This window comes from Macaca thibetana, chromosome 6 (genome assembly GCF_024542745.1).
Source record: "Macaca thibetana thibetana isolate TM-01 chromosome 6, ASM2454274v1, whole genome shotgun sequence".
NCBI classification, from domain to species: domain Eukaryota; kingdom Metazoa; phylum Chordata; class Mammalia; order Primates; family Cercopithecidae; genus Macaca; species Macaca thibetana.
The window spans coordinates 35,463,338-35,480,359 of NC_065583.1; the positions used below are offsets into that span (position 1 = coordinate 35,463,338).

At 44.6% G+C, this 17,022-nt stretch overlaps 2 protein-coding genes across 5 annotated transcripts in view; both read left to right on the plus strand.

Annotated features, from left to right (window-relative positions):
• PRELID2 (PRELI domain containing 2) overlaps positions 1-17,022 on the plus strand; it is a 1,077,378-nt gene that overhangs the window by 645,475 nt on the left and 414,881 nt on the right. The gene's annotated exons all lie outside the window — the stretch shown is intronic.
• The window catches only part of LARS1 (leucyl-tRNA synthetase 1), a 68,808-nt gene continuing 57,788 nt past the window's right edge, over positions 6,003-17,022 (plus strand). Inside the window, exons 1-3 of one of the 4 annotated variants that reach the window (XM_050793981.1) lie at positions 6,003-6,295; positions 11,840-11,958; positions 16,324-16,411. In XM_050793981.1, the coding sequence (XP_050649938.1) occupies positions 6,290-6,295; positions 11,840-11,958; positions 16,324-16,411 (213 nt within the window). In that variant the 5' untranslated portion in view covers positions 6,003-6,289. The remainder of the gene's footprint in view (positions 6,296-11,839; positions 11,959-16,323; positions 16,412-17,022) is intronic. The other 3 variants (XM_050793984.1, XM_050793983.1, XM_050793982.1) reach the window with 3 other exon arrangements.

Consider the following 17,022-nt stretch of genomic DNA (forward strand, 5'->3'; position numbering starts at 1 on the left):
TTTGAGAGGCTGAGGTGGGAGGATCACTTGAGAACAGACGTTCGAGACCAGCCTGGGCAACATAGTGAGATCCTGTTTCTATAAAACATTAAAAAACCACCTGGGCATGGTAGTGTGCACCTGTAGTCCTAGCTACTTGGGAGGCTAAAGTGGGAGAATTGCTTGAGGCTGGGAGGTCGGGACTGCAGTAAGTCATGATCATCCCACTGCACACCATCCAAGGTGACAGAGTGAGACCCTGTCTCAAAAAAAGAAAAAAAAAGATGGTTAATAAATATTTAATAGATAATCTAAATTAATCATCTATTTATTAGAGATGATTACTAGATGAGTACCATGATTATCACCATGCTACAGGTGCAGACAGGTCAAGGTCACACAACAAGTTATGGATGGGGGCGGGATTCATGATTCAAAGTCAGGCAATCCCACTCCAGAATTCACAGTCTCAGACTCTATATGGAATAGCATCTAGAGGAAGATACTAGACTTCTGGCTAATAAGATATTAGGGATCTGACCAATTATTAGGGGAAAAAAGGGTATGACCATGGTTGCTTCTCCAGTTTATATAGTTTAGACCAGTCTAATCTCATTGATGCAATACAGACAGGCATCTTACCTTGTAAATGCACAAAAATAAATTCTAAAAAAACTCAATGAGATTGGAATCTTGATAATATATGATTGGCTGTCCTTTTTTTTTTTTTTTTAGACAGAATTTCACTATTGTTGCCCAGGAGTGCAATGGTGTGATCTCAGCTCACTGCAACCTCTGCCTTTCAGGTTCAAGCGATTCTCCTGCCTCAGCCTCCCAAGTAGCTGAGATTACAGGTATGTGCTCCCATGCTTGGCTAATTTTTGTATTTTTAGTAGAGACAGGGTTTCACCATGTTGGCCAGGCATGTCTCGAACTCCTGACCTCAGGTGATCCACCCGCCTCAGCCTTCCAAAGTGCTGGGATTACAGGTGTGAGCCACCAAACCCGTCCTACCTGTTTCTTTTTCTCCCTTCTTTTCTTCCTTCTTTTCCCCTTTTCCTTCCTGTCTCCCTCTTTCCCTTTCTCCTTCCCTTCTTTCCTTTCTTCCTTCTATTTCTTGTAGAGCCTTTGGACTGCTCCATAATGGTGATGCTAATGGTGGAGACATTAACAGTAGTGGTGGGTAGGTTGGCTATTTAGAAACCACAAGCTGTGTTTTGATGACTCAGGTGTCACGTTTCACATATGAGCCCATGACACAGCCTTCCATCGTCTGTGGAATGTTGATGAGATGGCAGGCTGAATCTTGTGGGTCCTAAGGCTGGAGTAGTATAGCATGAGTTAGTGATTTTTAATTTCTGGGAGTTACAAATATATCACTTTAGAAGAAATCTAGAAAACAGGGATTTCTAAAAAATTTGGCAACTGAGAAGTACAACTTCTTTAATTTGGTTACATTTATCTAAATAAAAAGGCAGTTTACCTAATTATCATGGTTACTTGTTCTTGTTCCTAGCTCATGTTAATTAGATTTAGAATTTTCATTAACTAACTGACCAAACTGGCTTCCCGTAGTTTTAACCTTTCCCGTCTTCCCTCCCTCTCTTCCTCCCTCCCTCCCTCCTTCCTTTCTTCCCTTCCTCCCTCCCTCCCTCCCTCCCTCCCTCCCTCCCTCCCTTCCTTCCTTCCAGCTTAATATTTCCTGAGCACTTACCACATTCTAGGCACTGGGCTAATCACCTTGGCTTAGCTCCTTTTATTCTCATAGCAAGCCTAAGAAGTAGGTATTATCATTATCTCCTGATTCCCATGATAATCCAGAGGTCCAAGCGTTGAAGGAACTCGCCTAAAGCCATAGAGCTAGCCTGGGACACAGCATCAATGCAAACCCAGTCATCTGACTCCAAAGCCCGTGAATGCAACCACCACGGCACCCTGACCCTGCCTTCCTCTGCTGACCCATTAGTTTTGTCTAAAGTTGCATGCAGAGCGACCCCATCATCAGCTAAACCCGTAAGTCCTAAAAAATGCTACCGGGCGCGGTGGCTCACGCCTGTAATCCCAGCATTTTGGGAGGCCGGGGAGGGCGGATCACGAGGTCGGGAGATCGAGACAATCTTGGCTAACACAGTGAAACCCCGTCTCTACCAAAAATACAAAAAATTAGCCGGGCATGGTGGCAGGCGCCTGTAGTCCCAGCTACTCGGGAGGCTGAGGCAGGAGAATGGCGTGAACCCGGGAGGCGGAGCTTGTTGTGAGCCGAGATCACGCCACTGCACTCCAGTCTGGGCGACAGAGCGAGACTCCGTCTAAAAAAAAAATCGACCCTCTTCTCTTTATTCTTCTACTCTTCGCTTGTGTCAATTAAAAAAGAAATCTGTTTGCCATCCAGGAAGCATACAGGTAAAGGCAGAACACAGATGTAGAAGAAAAAAACATTGAAAAACAAAAAGTCCCTAAAAGGGTAGGGAAATAACGCTATTCATTGAATGCCATACACCTCTTAGGAGCAGAAGCATATAAAGAAGTTCCCACAATTTTTTCCTCAGAGAACCTTGTCATCTGAAGGTAGGGAAGCTAGGTAAATATGCACAAAAAACAAATACAAAAGGACTCAGAGACAAGCTAAAACTAATTATAGCATTATGGATCTAAATTTAGAAATGCTGACAAATTACCAAATTGAGCAGAGTGACCAGTGGGTTGGGTTTAAAAAAAATGGGCGCCCCGGCACAGTGGCTCATGCCTGTAATCCTAGGCGGAGGCAGGTGGATCACCTGAGGTCGGGAGTTCAAGACCAGCCTGACCAACCTGGAGAAACCCTGTCTCTACTGAAAATACAGAATTAGCTGGGTGTGGTGGCACATGCCTATAATTCCAGTTACTCAGGAGGCTGAGGCAGGAGAATCCCTTGAATCTGGCAGGCGGAAGTTGCAGTGAGCCAAGATCGTGCAATTGCACTCCAGCCTGGGCAACAAGAACGAAACTCCGTATCAATAAAATAAAATAAATAAATCAGGGGAGGCTGGGCATGGTGGCTCATGCCTATAATCCCAGCCCTTTGGGAGGCCAAGGCAGGTGGATCACAGTTAGCAGTTCAAGACCAGCCTGACCAACATGGTGAAACCCTGTCTCTACTAAAAATGCAAAAATTAGCTGGGCATAATGGCACGCCCCTGTAATCCCAGCTACTCAGGAGGCTGAGGTGGGAGAATTGCTTAAACCCGGGAGGCAGAGGCTGCAGTGAGCCAAGATTGTGCCACTGCACTCCAGCCTGGGTCATATAGAGCGAGACCCCGTCTTGGAAAAAAAAAAAATTAAATAAATCAGGGAGGAATTGAGTTTTGTTGTGAGGTTTTAAAGAATGAATGCGATATGGTTTGAAAGTTGTAAAAGGTATAACACACAATTACATTGTGGTAACTAGCTCAGTTAAGCCAGGGAAGAAAATATTATGGGGAACAGGTAAGCTTTTTCCATTTTAATCAGACTAATGTTTATAGACAAATATTAAAAATAGCTGACATTTTAAAATGCTTACTATATGTCAGACATACACATATACATAAACAGAGTTTATACACATATTATTTCTTTAATTCTCATAGCAATCCTATGAGTTACACATTATTATTATCCCTATTTCACCGAGTGGTTAGCTGAATTGCCTGAGGTCACCTGGCTAGTAAATGATGATCTCTGTCTGAATCACAGCCTAAGCACTTATCCACTATGACACCTTTCTAAATTCATTTACCTAGAGGGCATTTTACATAGGCTAGCAAATAATTGACAATTCCCAATTAAGAAGCCATGTTACTAAGCTGTAACACATTTATTTTCTAAGTATCTCTTGAATCTGTCTACCTTTCTCTATCTTTACTGTCACCACCATAGTCCAAGACCCCATCACATTTCACCAGGACAATTGCAATACCCTTCTGTTTCCACTTTTGCTCTTTTCCATTCTTCCTCAGAATTTTTATAAAATACAAATAGGGGCCAGGCACGGTGGCTCATGCCTATAATCCCAGCACTTTGGGAGGCCGAGGTTGGTGCATCATTTGAGGTCAGGAGTTCGAGACCAGCCTGGCCAACATGGCGAAAACCCATCTCTACTAAAAAGACAAAAATTAGCCAGGCGTGGTAGCAAGCACCTGTAATCCTAGCTACTCAGGAGGCTGAGGCAGGAGAACTGCTTGAACTCGGGAGGTGGAGGTTGCAGTGAGCTGAGATCGCACCACTGCACTCCAGCTTGGGGGACAAGAGTGAGACTCCGTCTCAAAAAAAAAAAAAAAAAAAAAAAAAATACAAATAGGACCATGTCCCTTCCTTGCTTAAAATCCTTTGATGGCCTCCCATCGCTCTCACTGGTTTAATGTCTGTCCCTTCCACTAGACTGGAAGCTCTCTGAAGGGTGTGGCAGTGCCTGTCTTTTTCTTTTTTTGAGTCTCACTCTGTCGCCCAGACTGGAGTGCAGTGTTTCGATCTCAGCTCACTGCAACCTCCGCCTCCTGGGTTCAAGCGATTCTTCTGTCTCAGGACTGTAGCTAGGACTACAGGCACGTTCCACCACGCCCGGCTAATTTTTGCACTTTTAGCAGAGACATGGTTTCACCATATTGGTCAGGCTGGTCTCAAACTCCTGACTTCAGGTGATCCACCTGCCTCGGACTCTCAAAGTGCTGGGATTACAGGCGTAGCCCACCGTGCCCAGGTGTGCCTGTCTTTTTCTTTTTTGTTGTTTTTTAGACTGAATCTCGCTCTGTCGCCAAGCTGGAGTGCAGTGGCGCGATCTCAGCTCACTGCAAGCTCCTCCTCCCGGGTTCTCGCCATTCTCTTGCCTCAGCCATTCTCCTGCCTCAGCCTTCCGAGTAGCTGGGACTACAGGCGCCCGCCGCCACCACGCCCGGAGAATTTTTTGTATTTTTAGTAGAGACGGGGTTTCACCGTCTTGGCCAGGTGAACGCCTGACCTCATGATCTATCCCCCCTTCGCTCTCAAAGTGCTGGGATTACAGGTGTGAGCCACGGCGTCGGGCCAATCTTTTCTTTTTTCTTTAGACGGAGTCTCACTCTGTCGCCCAGGATGGAGTGCAGTGGTGCCATCTCGACTCAGGGCACCCTCCACCTCCTGGGTTCAAGCAATTCTCCTGCCTCAGCCTCCCGAGTAGCTGGGACTACAGGTGCACGCCACCATACCCAGCTAATTTTTCTATTTTTAGTAGAGACGGGGTTTCACCACGTTGGCCAGGCTGGTCTCAAACTCCTGACCTCAGGTCATCCACCCACCTTGGCCTCCCAAAATAATGGTATTAGGGCCACCGCGCCTGGCCCTGTTTGGTAGCAGTCTAAACAGTCTCAGCCAGGCAATGAGACCAGGTAGGCTTTCAGTCTCTCGCTTAAAAATGGAGATTGTTGGCCGTGCACGGTGGCTCACGCCTGTAATCCCAACACTTTGGGAGGCCGAGGCGGGCGGATCACGAGGTCAAGAGATCGAGACCATCCTGGCCAACATGGTGAAACCCCGCTTCTACTGAAAATACAAAAATTAGCTGGGCGCGGTGGCGCGCGCCTGTAGACCCAGCTACTAAGGAGGCTAGGGCAGGAGAATCGCTTGAACCCAGGAGGCGGAAGTTGCAGTGAGCCGAGATCGCGCCGCTGCACTCCAGCCTGGGCTACAGAGCGATATTGCGTCTCAAAAACAACAACAATAACAAAAAGGAGATTGTTAATACGCGGTTATACAATGTCTAAATGCTGGGCTGTTGAATGCCACTGACAGTAATAAATATCTGTGCATAGTGGCAAGCCATAAGTAGCACCTCAGTCACCGAATAGTAATTAACTGCGTTTCCTGGCATCCCGAGAGGCAACCAGCTCTACCGGATGAAAAAGTTGATGGCCAAGCACTCCAACCTAACCAGGGCACACTCGCGATGTTCTGAGATCCCACACTGCATCATGGACTTTGTAGTTCAACGTGCCAGTGACGTCACTGCCGGTTCCTCTCTGAGTGGGCCTATCGGGCAGACTTCCGATAACCCGTTTTTCTCTGGGAATTGTAGTCAGTAAGCGCCTGCTGGGCCTCTGCTCGAGTGTTCTGGGAACTACACTTCCCGGCGGGCTGTGAGATGCCTTGGCCGTAGTTGGTAAGGAGCCGGATGATTGCCTCAGCAGGTGTGAAGCGTGTGCTTTAGTTTCGTGGGAGGCCTGGCATCCTCGAGAGGGAGGGGAAAGGTTGTAACCACTGCTTTGTGGAGGTCGCCAGGGTCATTGTCGTGGATTTGTACAGTCGGCTGGGCGGTGCAATGGCGGTGAGTTTGAGCGGGAAGAGTCCACAGGGGCCCTGGTGCCGGACTGACCACTTTCTAGGGGCTGTCCATGTGCTGTCCTGAAGGGAAAGTCCTTTTCTAAAAGAGAGCCACGCTTAAGGCGTGCCTGTCGTAGAGGCTTTGCTGTTTCTTGCTAGCTCATGAACCAGGAGCTGATGTCTGTTAACTTTACTTAGTACTTGGATATCATATTTGTTATTTCTCTGGCGTTTCTAAAATCAAGGTGGAGAGCCGGACACGGTGGCTCACTGCTGTAATCCCAGCACTTTGGGAGGCCGAGACAGGTGGATCATTTGAGGTCAGGAGTTCGAGACCATCCTGGCCAACATGGTGAGACCCCATCTCTACCAAAAATACAAAAATTAGCCGGGCATAGTGGTGCGCGCCTGTTAACCCAGCTTTTTGGGAGGTTGAGGCAGGATAATTGCTTGAACCCGGGAGACGGAGGCTGCTGTGAGCCGAGATCGCGCCACTGCACTCCAGCCTGGGCGACAGAGTGAGACTCCGTCTTAAAAATTAAATAAATAAATAAATAAATAAATAAAACCGAGGTGGAGAGAGGAGTATGTAAGTTGATTCCTACTTCCAGCAAAAAAAAAAAAAAATTGAGCGCCTCTCCGTAAAATGGACAAAAATCTCTCTTTTCATAGTGTTTTTGTGTGTGGGTAATATTGTGTCAGGTGCTGATAAATGCTATGGGGAAAAAATAGAGCAGGAAGGGGTGCTAGGGAGTGTACAGTGGGGGTAGTACAGTTGCAGTTTTTTTTTTTTTAATTTTTTTAAATTTGAGAGATATTCTCACTCTGTGGCCCAGACTGGAATGCAGTGGCGTGATCATGGCTCACTGCAGCCTGGACCTTAGGCCTCAAGCGATCCTCACACCTCAACTTCCCCACAGCTGGTACTACAGGCGTGCTCCATTACACCCGGCTAATTTTTTGTATTTTTAGTAGGGACGGGGTTTCGAACTTCTGGGCTCAAGCGATCCTTCTGCCTCAGCCTCCGCAAGTGCTGGGACTACAGACGAGCCATCCCGCCCGTTTTTTTTTTTTGTCTTGAGACGGAGTCTTGCTCTGTTGGCAGGCTGGAGTGCAGTGGTGCGATCTCGGCTCACTGCAACTTCCGCCTCCCAGGTGCCTCCCAGGTTCAAGCGGTACTCCTGCCTCAACTTCCCGAGTAGCTGGGACTACAGACGCACGCCACTACGCCCAGCTAATTTTTTTGTATTTTAATAGAGACGGGGTTTCACAGGATACCCCTTTAAGAAGAAAGGAGGCTGTGGCCACATAGATTTCCTCAGGGATAGCCAGGGGCACCATGCTTAATTCACAGGGAGTCCCTCTTCTTTTCACCATGTTGGCCAGGATGGGCTCAATCTCCTGACCTCGTGATCCACCCGCCTCGGCTTCCCAAAGTGGTGGGATTAGGGGTGTGAGCCATCGCGCCTGGCCTGTTGCAATTTTTAAAAGGATGAACAAGGAAGGCTTTGCTAAAAAGGTGGCAAAAACGAGATAAGAGAGCAACCCATGCGACTATAGGAAGAAAGAGATTTCCAGACAGAGGCAACAGTGTAAGTGAAAAGCAAGGATCCTGGGTAGAAGCCAGGGATGTTTCTAAACATCCTGCAGTGCACAGGACAACCTCTGAAAATAAAGAATTATTTGGCCCAAAGTGTAAGTAGTGCCAAAGTTTGGGAACTCTGATTTAGTTAAATAACCTTTTGTTACCAGTGAGGAAGTTGAGTCTCAGATTGATCAAATGACTTGCTTAAAGTTATACAACAAGTTGCTGTTTGGGCCAATATCGGATTTTATTACACTTGATCTTTGAGGTTTTGAGAAACAAGTTTTTCTGAGAAACAGAAAAGTAGAATAAGAGCTTTCTTGCATTTGCCGTACTCAGTACAATGAAAAGAAACTCATAGTTCTAAGTAATTTGTAAAATACTTGCTTTCATATTCTTCTTTACAATGGTCATATTTTAAATTTTTATTTGTATTGTTATTGTTTTTTTGAGATGGAGTCTCACTCTTGCCCAGGCTGGAGTGCAATGGTGTGATCTCGGTTCACTACAGCCTCTGCCTCCCAGGTTCAAGTGATTCTCCAACTTCAGTTTCCTGAATAGCTGGGACTACAGGTGTGTGCCACTATGCCAGCTAATTTTTGTATTTTTTGGTATAGATGGGGTTTCACCATGTTGGCCAGACTGGTCTTGAATGCCTGACCTCAAGTGATCTGCCCACCTCGGCCTCTCAGAGTGCTGGGATTACAGGTGTGAGCCACCGCACCTGGCCATATTTTTTGTTTTTTGAGACAGGGACTCTATCAATCAGGCTCTAGTGCAGTGGTACAATCATAGCTCACTGCAGCCAGCCTTGACCTCCTGGGTTCAAGTGATCCTCTGGCCTCAGTGTTCTCATGCCCTGCCCATGGTAGTTTTTAGGTAAAAAGGTATTTTTTTTTTTGAGACAGAGTCTCGCTCTGTCACCCAGGCTGGAGTGCAGTGGCGTGATCTCAGCTCACTGCAAGCTCCGCCTCCTGGGTTCATGCCATTCTCCTGCCTCAGCCTCCCGGGTAGCTGGGACTACAGGCGCCCACAACCACTCCCCGCTAATTTTTTGCATTTTTAGTAAAGACAGGGTTTCACCGTGTTAGCCAGGATGGTCTCGATCTCCTGGCCTCATGATCCTCCCGCCTTGGCCTCCCAAAGTGCTGGGATTACAGGTGTGAGCCACCGTGCCCAGCCGATATTTGTTACATAACTTCTGTATCTGTGGCATTGTACTTGGTGCTAAGGTGACTATAAAAGATTTAAAAGTTCCTGCCTGTTGGGAATTTACAGCCCAACTGCATAAATGTCTTAAAATCATTTGGTTATATTTAACAGAAGTCAACTCAAGTTGGTTAAGGAGGAGTTTAGTAATAAAGTGGAAGTTGGCCTAGTGCGATGGTTCAAGCCTGTAATCTCAGCACTTTGGGAAGCCAAGGCTGGTGGATTGCTTGAGCCTAGGAGTTCAAGACCAGCCCAGGCAACATGGTGAAACCCTGTATCTACAAAAAAAAAAAAATACAAAAACTAGCTGGGTGTGGTGATGCATATGCCTGTAGTCCCAGCTATTCAGGAGGCTGAGGTGGGAAGATTGAGCCCGGTAGGTCAAGGCTGCAGTGAGCTGTGCTTGTACCATCATGCTCCAGCCTGGGTGGCAGAGGGAGACCCTCTCTCTCTCTCTCACAGACACACACACATAAATACAGTGAAATTTCATATTGCCCATGACTGTTGGGTAGGAGATATAACTAGGCTTTCTGAGGCCCTACGTACTTTTGCCTTTGTGGGTGGATCGTTTCTCCTGTAAAAATATTAGAAATTATATTTTACATACTGGGTGGGGTGGCTCGTGCCTGTAATGACAGCAGTTTGGGAGGCTGAGATGGGTGGACCACCAGAGATCAGGAGTTTGAGACCAGCCTGGCCAACGTGGTGAAACCTCGTCTCTACCAAAAATACAAAAATTAACCGGGTGTGGTGGCGTGCGCCTATAATCCCAGCTATTTGGGAGGCTGAGGCAGGAGAATTGCTTGAACCCCAGAGATGGAGGTTTCAGTGAGCTGAGATTGCTCTCGCTCTGTTGCCTAGGCTGGAGTGCAGTGACTCCATCTTGGCTCACTGCAACCACTGCCTCTTGGGGTCAAGTAATTCTCCTGTCTATGCCTCCCGAGTAGCTGAGATTATAGGTGCGTGCCACCACATCCAGCTAATTTTTGTATTTTTACTAGAGATGTGGTTTTGCCATGTTGGCCAGGCTGGTCTCGAACTCGTAGCCTCAGGTGATCCACCCACCTCAGCCTCTCAAAGTGCTGGGATTACAGGCATGAGCCACTGGGCCCGGCCAAAAAAATTGTTTTTCTTGTAAAGAGGAGGTCTTGCAAAAAAAAAAAAAAAAAAAAAAAAAAAAAAAGGAGGTCTTGCTATGTTGCCTAGGCTGGTCTCAAACTCCTGGCCTCAAATAATCCTCCCTCCTCAACCTTCCAAAGTGTTGGTATTATAGACATGAGACACTACATCCAGCCAAGTTACTTATTAAGAAGAGGTTTTGGAGTGAGAGGGGGCAGTGGAGTTGATAGTCTAAATGAAGGTGGTTAGTAGCAGGAATGGAAAGAGATGAACAGATGTGCAGGCTTATTATTTCTTAGGAAAGAAAATACCTTATGCAATCACTGTTTTATGGAAACTTGAAAAGAGTCCACTTTTTTTTTTTGGGACGGAGTTTTGCTCTTGTTACCCAGGCTGGAGTGCAATGGCGTGATCTTGGCTCACTGCAACTTCCACCTCCTGGGTTCAAGCGATTCTCCTGCCTCAGCCTCCCAAGTAGCTGGAATTACAGGTGCGTGCTACCTTGCCTAGCTAATTTTTGTGTTTTTAGTAGAGATGGAGTTTCACCATGTTGGAGAGGCTCGTCTCTAACTCCTGACCTCTGGTGATCCTCTCGCCTCGGCCTGCCCAAGTGCTGGAATCACAGGCATGAGCCACCGTGTCCAGCCTGTTTTATTTTAATTTCATACGAACAGTTCTTTAACAATTTTGGAGAGAAGTTCTCTATCAGTATCTTTGATATTCATGTATTTTAACTAAATAGAAACATTTGATGATAATGTTACATTGTAGTATATAATTTTAAAAAAGCATATGAAAGCCTTTTACATATTTCAGTAGTTGTTCAACCGTTTCTTTGAGGTTTGAGGTAGACAGGTCATGATAATCCCAATTTTTTTTTTCTGATGGAGTCTTGCTGTGTCACCCAAGCTGGAGTGTAGTGGCATGATCTCGGCTCACTGCAGCCTCCGCCTCCCTGGTTCAAGTGATTCTCCTGCCTCAGCCTCCCGAGTTGCTGAGATTACAGGTACCTGTCACCACACCCAGCTAATTTTTGTATTTTAGTAGAGACGGGTTTTGCTCTGTTGGCCAGACTGGTCTTGAACTCCTGACCTCAAGCAATCCACCCGCCTCGGCCTCCCAAAGTGCTGGGATTACACGCATGAGCCACCGCGCCTGGCTGATAACCCTAATTTTTTTTTTTTTTTTTTTTTGAGACGGAGTCTTGCTCTGTCGCCCGGGCTGGAGTGCAGTGGCCGGATCTCAGCTCACTGCAAGCTCCGCCTCCCAGGTTTATGCCATTCTCCTGCCTTAGCCTCCCGAGTAGCTGGGACTACAGGCGCCCGCCACCTCGCCCGGCTAGTTTTTTTTGTATTTTTTTTTTTTAGTAGAGATGGGGTTTCACCGTGTTAGCCAGGATGGTCTCGATCTCCTGACCTCGTGATCCGCCCGTCTCGGCCTCCCAAAGTGCTGGGATTACAGGCTTGAGCCACCGCGCCCGGCGATAACCCTAATTTTTAATGTTCATTTAAAATTCAAGATAACCATCGAAAAATCAGTCTATCAGTGAGCAGCTCAGTTCTGTGAACCCAATTCTTTTTTAAAGCAAGCATGCTGAAATACAGAGTGGATTAGTCTCTTTGTGTCCAATAGGAAAGAAAAGGAACAGCCAAAGTGGACTTTTTGAAGAAGATTGAGAAAGAAATCCAACAGAAATGGGATACTGAGAGAGTGTTTGAGGTCAATGCATCTAATTTAGAGAAACAGACCAGGTGAGTAATAGTTTGTGAAGTTCTGCACATTGTATTTCTAAAACCATTGGCCTTATAGTACAGAAACAGCTTGGTGGAACCCATAAGGTAGATTGTATTTATAATGCCTAAAACAGGGTAAAGGAGGTGACTTTCACTTTCTGCATATGAATTAGGATCTTTTTTCTTATGGGATTTGTAAAGTTTTTTTTCTAAAGTTTTGTTTTAAAGACTACAGTATTTTAAATATTTAGACAAAGAAGGATGTTTTGAGATTTTTTTCTTTGCTGACTGATAAAACAAAGTTATTCTGTTAGACTCATAATGATTATTATCTCCAAAGACAGAAAATATAAACTTTATGTTTTTTCTTTATGAGTAAACCTAATGCTTGTAAAAGTATAAATGTTGAAGATATTATTTCATAAATACTGCATTGCCTTGATACTAAAATAATACTGATTTAAAGACAAACATAGATAATGACATGATATTTGGAAAAACAGAAACAAAATAATTCCCCCAAACAGTGCCACAATAAATGTATGCATCAATTATAAGATATATCCCAGATTCGTATATGTTGAGATGTAAGAAAATGTGCTTTTTCAGATTGAAGAAATATTGTTATAATAACAACAATAATAGTAAGTTAACATTGAACACTTACTGTGTGCTAGCAAATGTGGCAGGTTTTTTACATGTATATTCTCATTTAATCTTTTTCTTTTTTTTTCTTTTTTTTTGAGATGGAGTCTCGCCCTTGCCTAGGCTGGAGTGCAATGGCACGATCTTGGCTCACTGCAAGCTCCGCCTCCCTGGTTCACTGGCCTCCCTGACGTCATTCTCCTGCCTCAGCCTCCCAAGTAGTTGGGACTACAGGCACCCGCCACCACACCCGGCTAATTTTTTTGTATTTTTTTTAGTAGAGACGGGGTTTCACTGTGTTAGCCAGGATGGTCTCCATCTCCTGACCTCGTGATCCTCCCTCCTTGGCCTCCCAAAGTGCTGGGATTACAGGCGTGAGCCACCACGCCCGGCCCCTTAATCTTCTTTTTCTTTCTTTCTTTTTTATTTTTATTTTTTGAGACAAAGTCTCGCTCTGTCATCAGGCTGGAGTGCAGTGGCGCCATCTCAGCTTATTGCAACCTTGGACTCCCTGGTTCAAGCAATTCTCCTGCCTCAGCCTCCTTAGTAGCTGGGATTACAGGCACGTGCCACCACGCCCAGCTAATTTTTGTATTTTTAGTAGAGATGAGGTTTCACTATATTGCCCAGGGTGGTCTCGATTTCCTGACCTGGTGATCTGCCTGCCTTGGCTTCCCAAAGTGCGGGATTACAGGCATGAGCTAGCGCGCCTAGCCTTTTTCTTTCTTTTTTTTTTTTTTCAGACAAAGTCTTGCTCTGTCATTCAAGCTGGAGTGCAGTGGCACAAGCATATCTCACTGTAACCTCAAACTCCCGAGCTCAAGCAATCCTTCTTCCTTGGCCTTCTGAGTAGCTGGGACTACAGGCATGCGCCACCATGCCTGGCTAATTTGCTTTTTCTTAGAGACAGGGTCTTGTTATGTTGCCCAGGCTGGTCTCAAACTCCTGGCTTCAAGTGATCCTTTTGCCTTGGCCTCTCAAAACTCTTAAGATTATAAGACATGAGCCATCACTCCCGGCCTCATTTTATCTTTTAATTTTTTTTATTTATTTTTTTGAGGTGTGGCGTCTTGCTCTCTTGCCTAGGCTGGAGTGCAGTGGCATGATCTCGGCTCATGGCAACCTCTGCCTCCCGAGTTCAATGATTCTCCTGCCTCAGCCTCCCCAGTAGCTAGGATTACAGGTGCGTGCCACCACACCTGGCTAATTTTTAATTTTTATTTTTAATAGAGATGGGGTTTTGCCGCATTGGCCAATCTGGTCTCAAACTCAGATGATCCACCTGCCTTGGACTCCCAAAGTGCTGGGATTGCAGGTATGAGCCACTGCCCCTGGCCATAATTTTTTTTTTTTTTTAAATTTGGAGACAGAGTCTGTGGTGTCAGATAGAGTGAGCCTCTGTCACCCAGGCTGGAGTGCAGTTGTGTGATCTCAGCTCATTGCAACCTCTGTCTCCTGGCCTGAGGTGATCCTCCCACCTCAGCCTCCTGAGTAGCTGGGACTATAGGCGCACACCACCACACCCAGCTAATTTTTCTATTTTTAGTAGAAATGGGGTCTTGTTATGTTGCTGAGGCTGGTCTCAACTCCTGGGCTCAAATGATCTGCCCACCCTGGCCTCCCAAAGTGCCGGGATTATAAGCATGGGCCACTGTGCCCAGCCTTTTAAAAATTTCTTCTGTAGAAATGAAATTTCGCTGTCTTACCCAGGCTAGTCTTGAACTCCTGGGCTCAAGTAATCCTCCCACCTTTGCCTCCCAAAGTGTTGGGATTACAGGTTTGAGCCACCATGGCTGGCCTTAATCTTCTCAATATCCTTTAAGGTTAACAACTTTTAAAATTTCTCTTTTACAGCTGAGGAAACTGAGGCACAGAGAGGCTAAGTAACCAGTTCAAGGTGTTACCTCACTGGGAGTTGACTGGGCCTGGGCTTGTTTTTAGGACTTTCTGATTCAAAAGTCTGTTTTCCTTGCTTATTAAGCTATGTTCTAATAGATATATATGTATTTTTTTGAGACGGAGTTTTGCTCTTGTTGCCCAGGCTGGAGCACAATGGTGTGATCTCGGCTCACCACAACCTCTGATTCCCGGGTTCAAGCGATTCTCCTGCCTCACCCTCCCCTGTAGCTGGGATTACAGACATGTGCCACCACACCTGGCTAATTTTGTGTTTTTAGTAGAGACGGGGTTTCTCCATGTTAGTCAGGCTGGTCTCAAACTCCCAACCTCAGGTGATCCTCTTGCCTTGACCTCTCAAAGTGCTGGGATTACAGGTGTGAGCCACCAGGACCCAGCCTATGTTTTGTTTTGTTTTGTTTTTCAAGAGAAAAAGAAATTGCTGTAATACAGTCTCTGGTGTTATACTTGAAGCTATAATTTGAAGCTTCTATTTGCTTCTAGAGGTTTGATTAACTTTAAGGTAATTTAAAATAATTAAAAGTGAACTGAAAAAGCTGCTTTGTTTAGTGAAAGAGAATTAACTATAGGTGTATGCAGCAACACTGAAGAAAGTAATATAATGTCAAGTGAAGAAGGCAAATTGCAGAAATCTATATGAAGTATGCCGTTTTTTTGTATGAAACTCACCAGTGAGCAAAACTAAATGATAAATTGTTTAAGGGTGCTGGCAAGTGTGCAAACTATTCAAAAACAAGGGAATGGTAAAAGCTAATTTCAGAATGTTGGTTTCTCTTGAGGGACGGTAGAGAGGAAACAGGTAGTTTCAGTAGGTTCATAAGTCAGATGGTATGTTTACAAGTGTTCATTTTATTACGCTTCATAACATAGTATGTATGTTAGATATTCTTCATAAGAAAAAAGAATACAGGCCAGGTATGGTGGTTCATGAGCTCATGCTCATGGTGGTTCTTATGTTGAGAACCCTGTCTTTACAAAAACAACTAAAAAATTTAAAAAAATATAAGAAGCTTTAAAGGATGCTTTTAAAGTGAATCTGTCACATATCATGTAATATTGAGCATGTTTTATATTACCTGAGGGTCTTTGAATTACTTTATGTATATCTAGTATCTAGTGAAAACAAATCTCATTTATTCAGTAAAACATTAAATTAGCCTAGGTTCATAAGGGTATTAAAGAATTTTTTTTTTTTTTTTTTTTTTTTTTTTAGTTTATTATCTTTTTTTTTTTTTTTCTTTGAGATGGAGTCTCGCTTTTGCCCAGGCTGGAGTGCAGTGGCATCATCTCAGCTCACTGCAACCTCTGCCTCTCAGGTTCAGGCGATTCTTGATTCTCATGCCTCAACCACTAGAGTAGCTGGGATTATCAGCACATGCCACCACGCCCAGCTAGTTTTTGTATTTTTAGTAGAGACAGGGTTTCACCATGTTGCCCAGGCTGGTCTCGAACTCCTGGCCTCAAGCAGTCTACCAGCCTTGGCATCCCAAAGTGTTGGGATTACAGGTGTGAGCCACCACGCCTGACCTAGTATATTATCTTTACTCAAGTATTTTAGTTTAAATTAAACCTCTAGTATTTGTTACAAGGCTATTTAATTCTTAATAGCAACCTATAAATGTCTTATTCTTTGTAAATCTAAAGTAATTTTCAATTTTAGAGAGTTTTAAATTTCTGGATTTATACATTTACTTTTAAATATTTTTTAAATAATTAAACAAGTTATTTATATCAAGCACTTCCTTCACCCCACTTCCTTATTGTAAAAGGAACTTAACATTTATTCTTCTATACTTTCTTTTTTATATTGTTGTTTTGCAGCAAGGGCAAGTATTTTGTAACCTTCCCATATCCATATATGAATGGACGCCTTCATTTGGGACACACGTTTTCTTTATCCAAATGTGAGGTAATGTTTTCCTATGTTTGCTATGATGGGGAGGAAGGTTTTTAATGAATATTGTTTTGAAGAAAATGGCATCTATAGAATTTATTATTTCCTGTTAAGAGAACTTAAAATTCCTTAAAGCATAATTTTTATATTTAAGTAATTTATTTTTATTTATTTATTTTTTGAGATGGAGTCTTGCTCTGTCGCCAGGCTGGAGTGCAGTGGCGTGATCTCGGCTCACTGCAACCTCTGCCTCCCAGGTTCAAGCGATTCTCCTGCCTCAGCCACTCGAGTAGCTGGGACTACAGGCATGCGCCACCATGCTCAGCTAATTTTTGTATTTTTAATAGACACAGGATTTCACCATATTGGCCAGGATGGCCTCAAACTCTTGACCTTGTGATGCACCAGCCTCAGCCTCTGAAAGTGCTGGGATTACAGGCATGAGCCACTGCGCCCGGCCCATTTAAGTAATTTAATTTTTATATTTAATTTTCATGTGCCGTGTGTGTATGTGTGCAAGGGTCTGGGCATGTATGCATATTCAAAAGTAATTCCTAGATTGGTGAGTTTTGGAATGCCTAAAATCTGATTGGCGTTCCAAAGGAGGATGTGAAAAAGAAAACTAA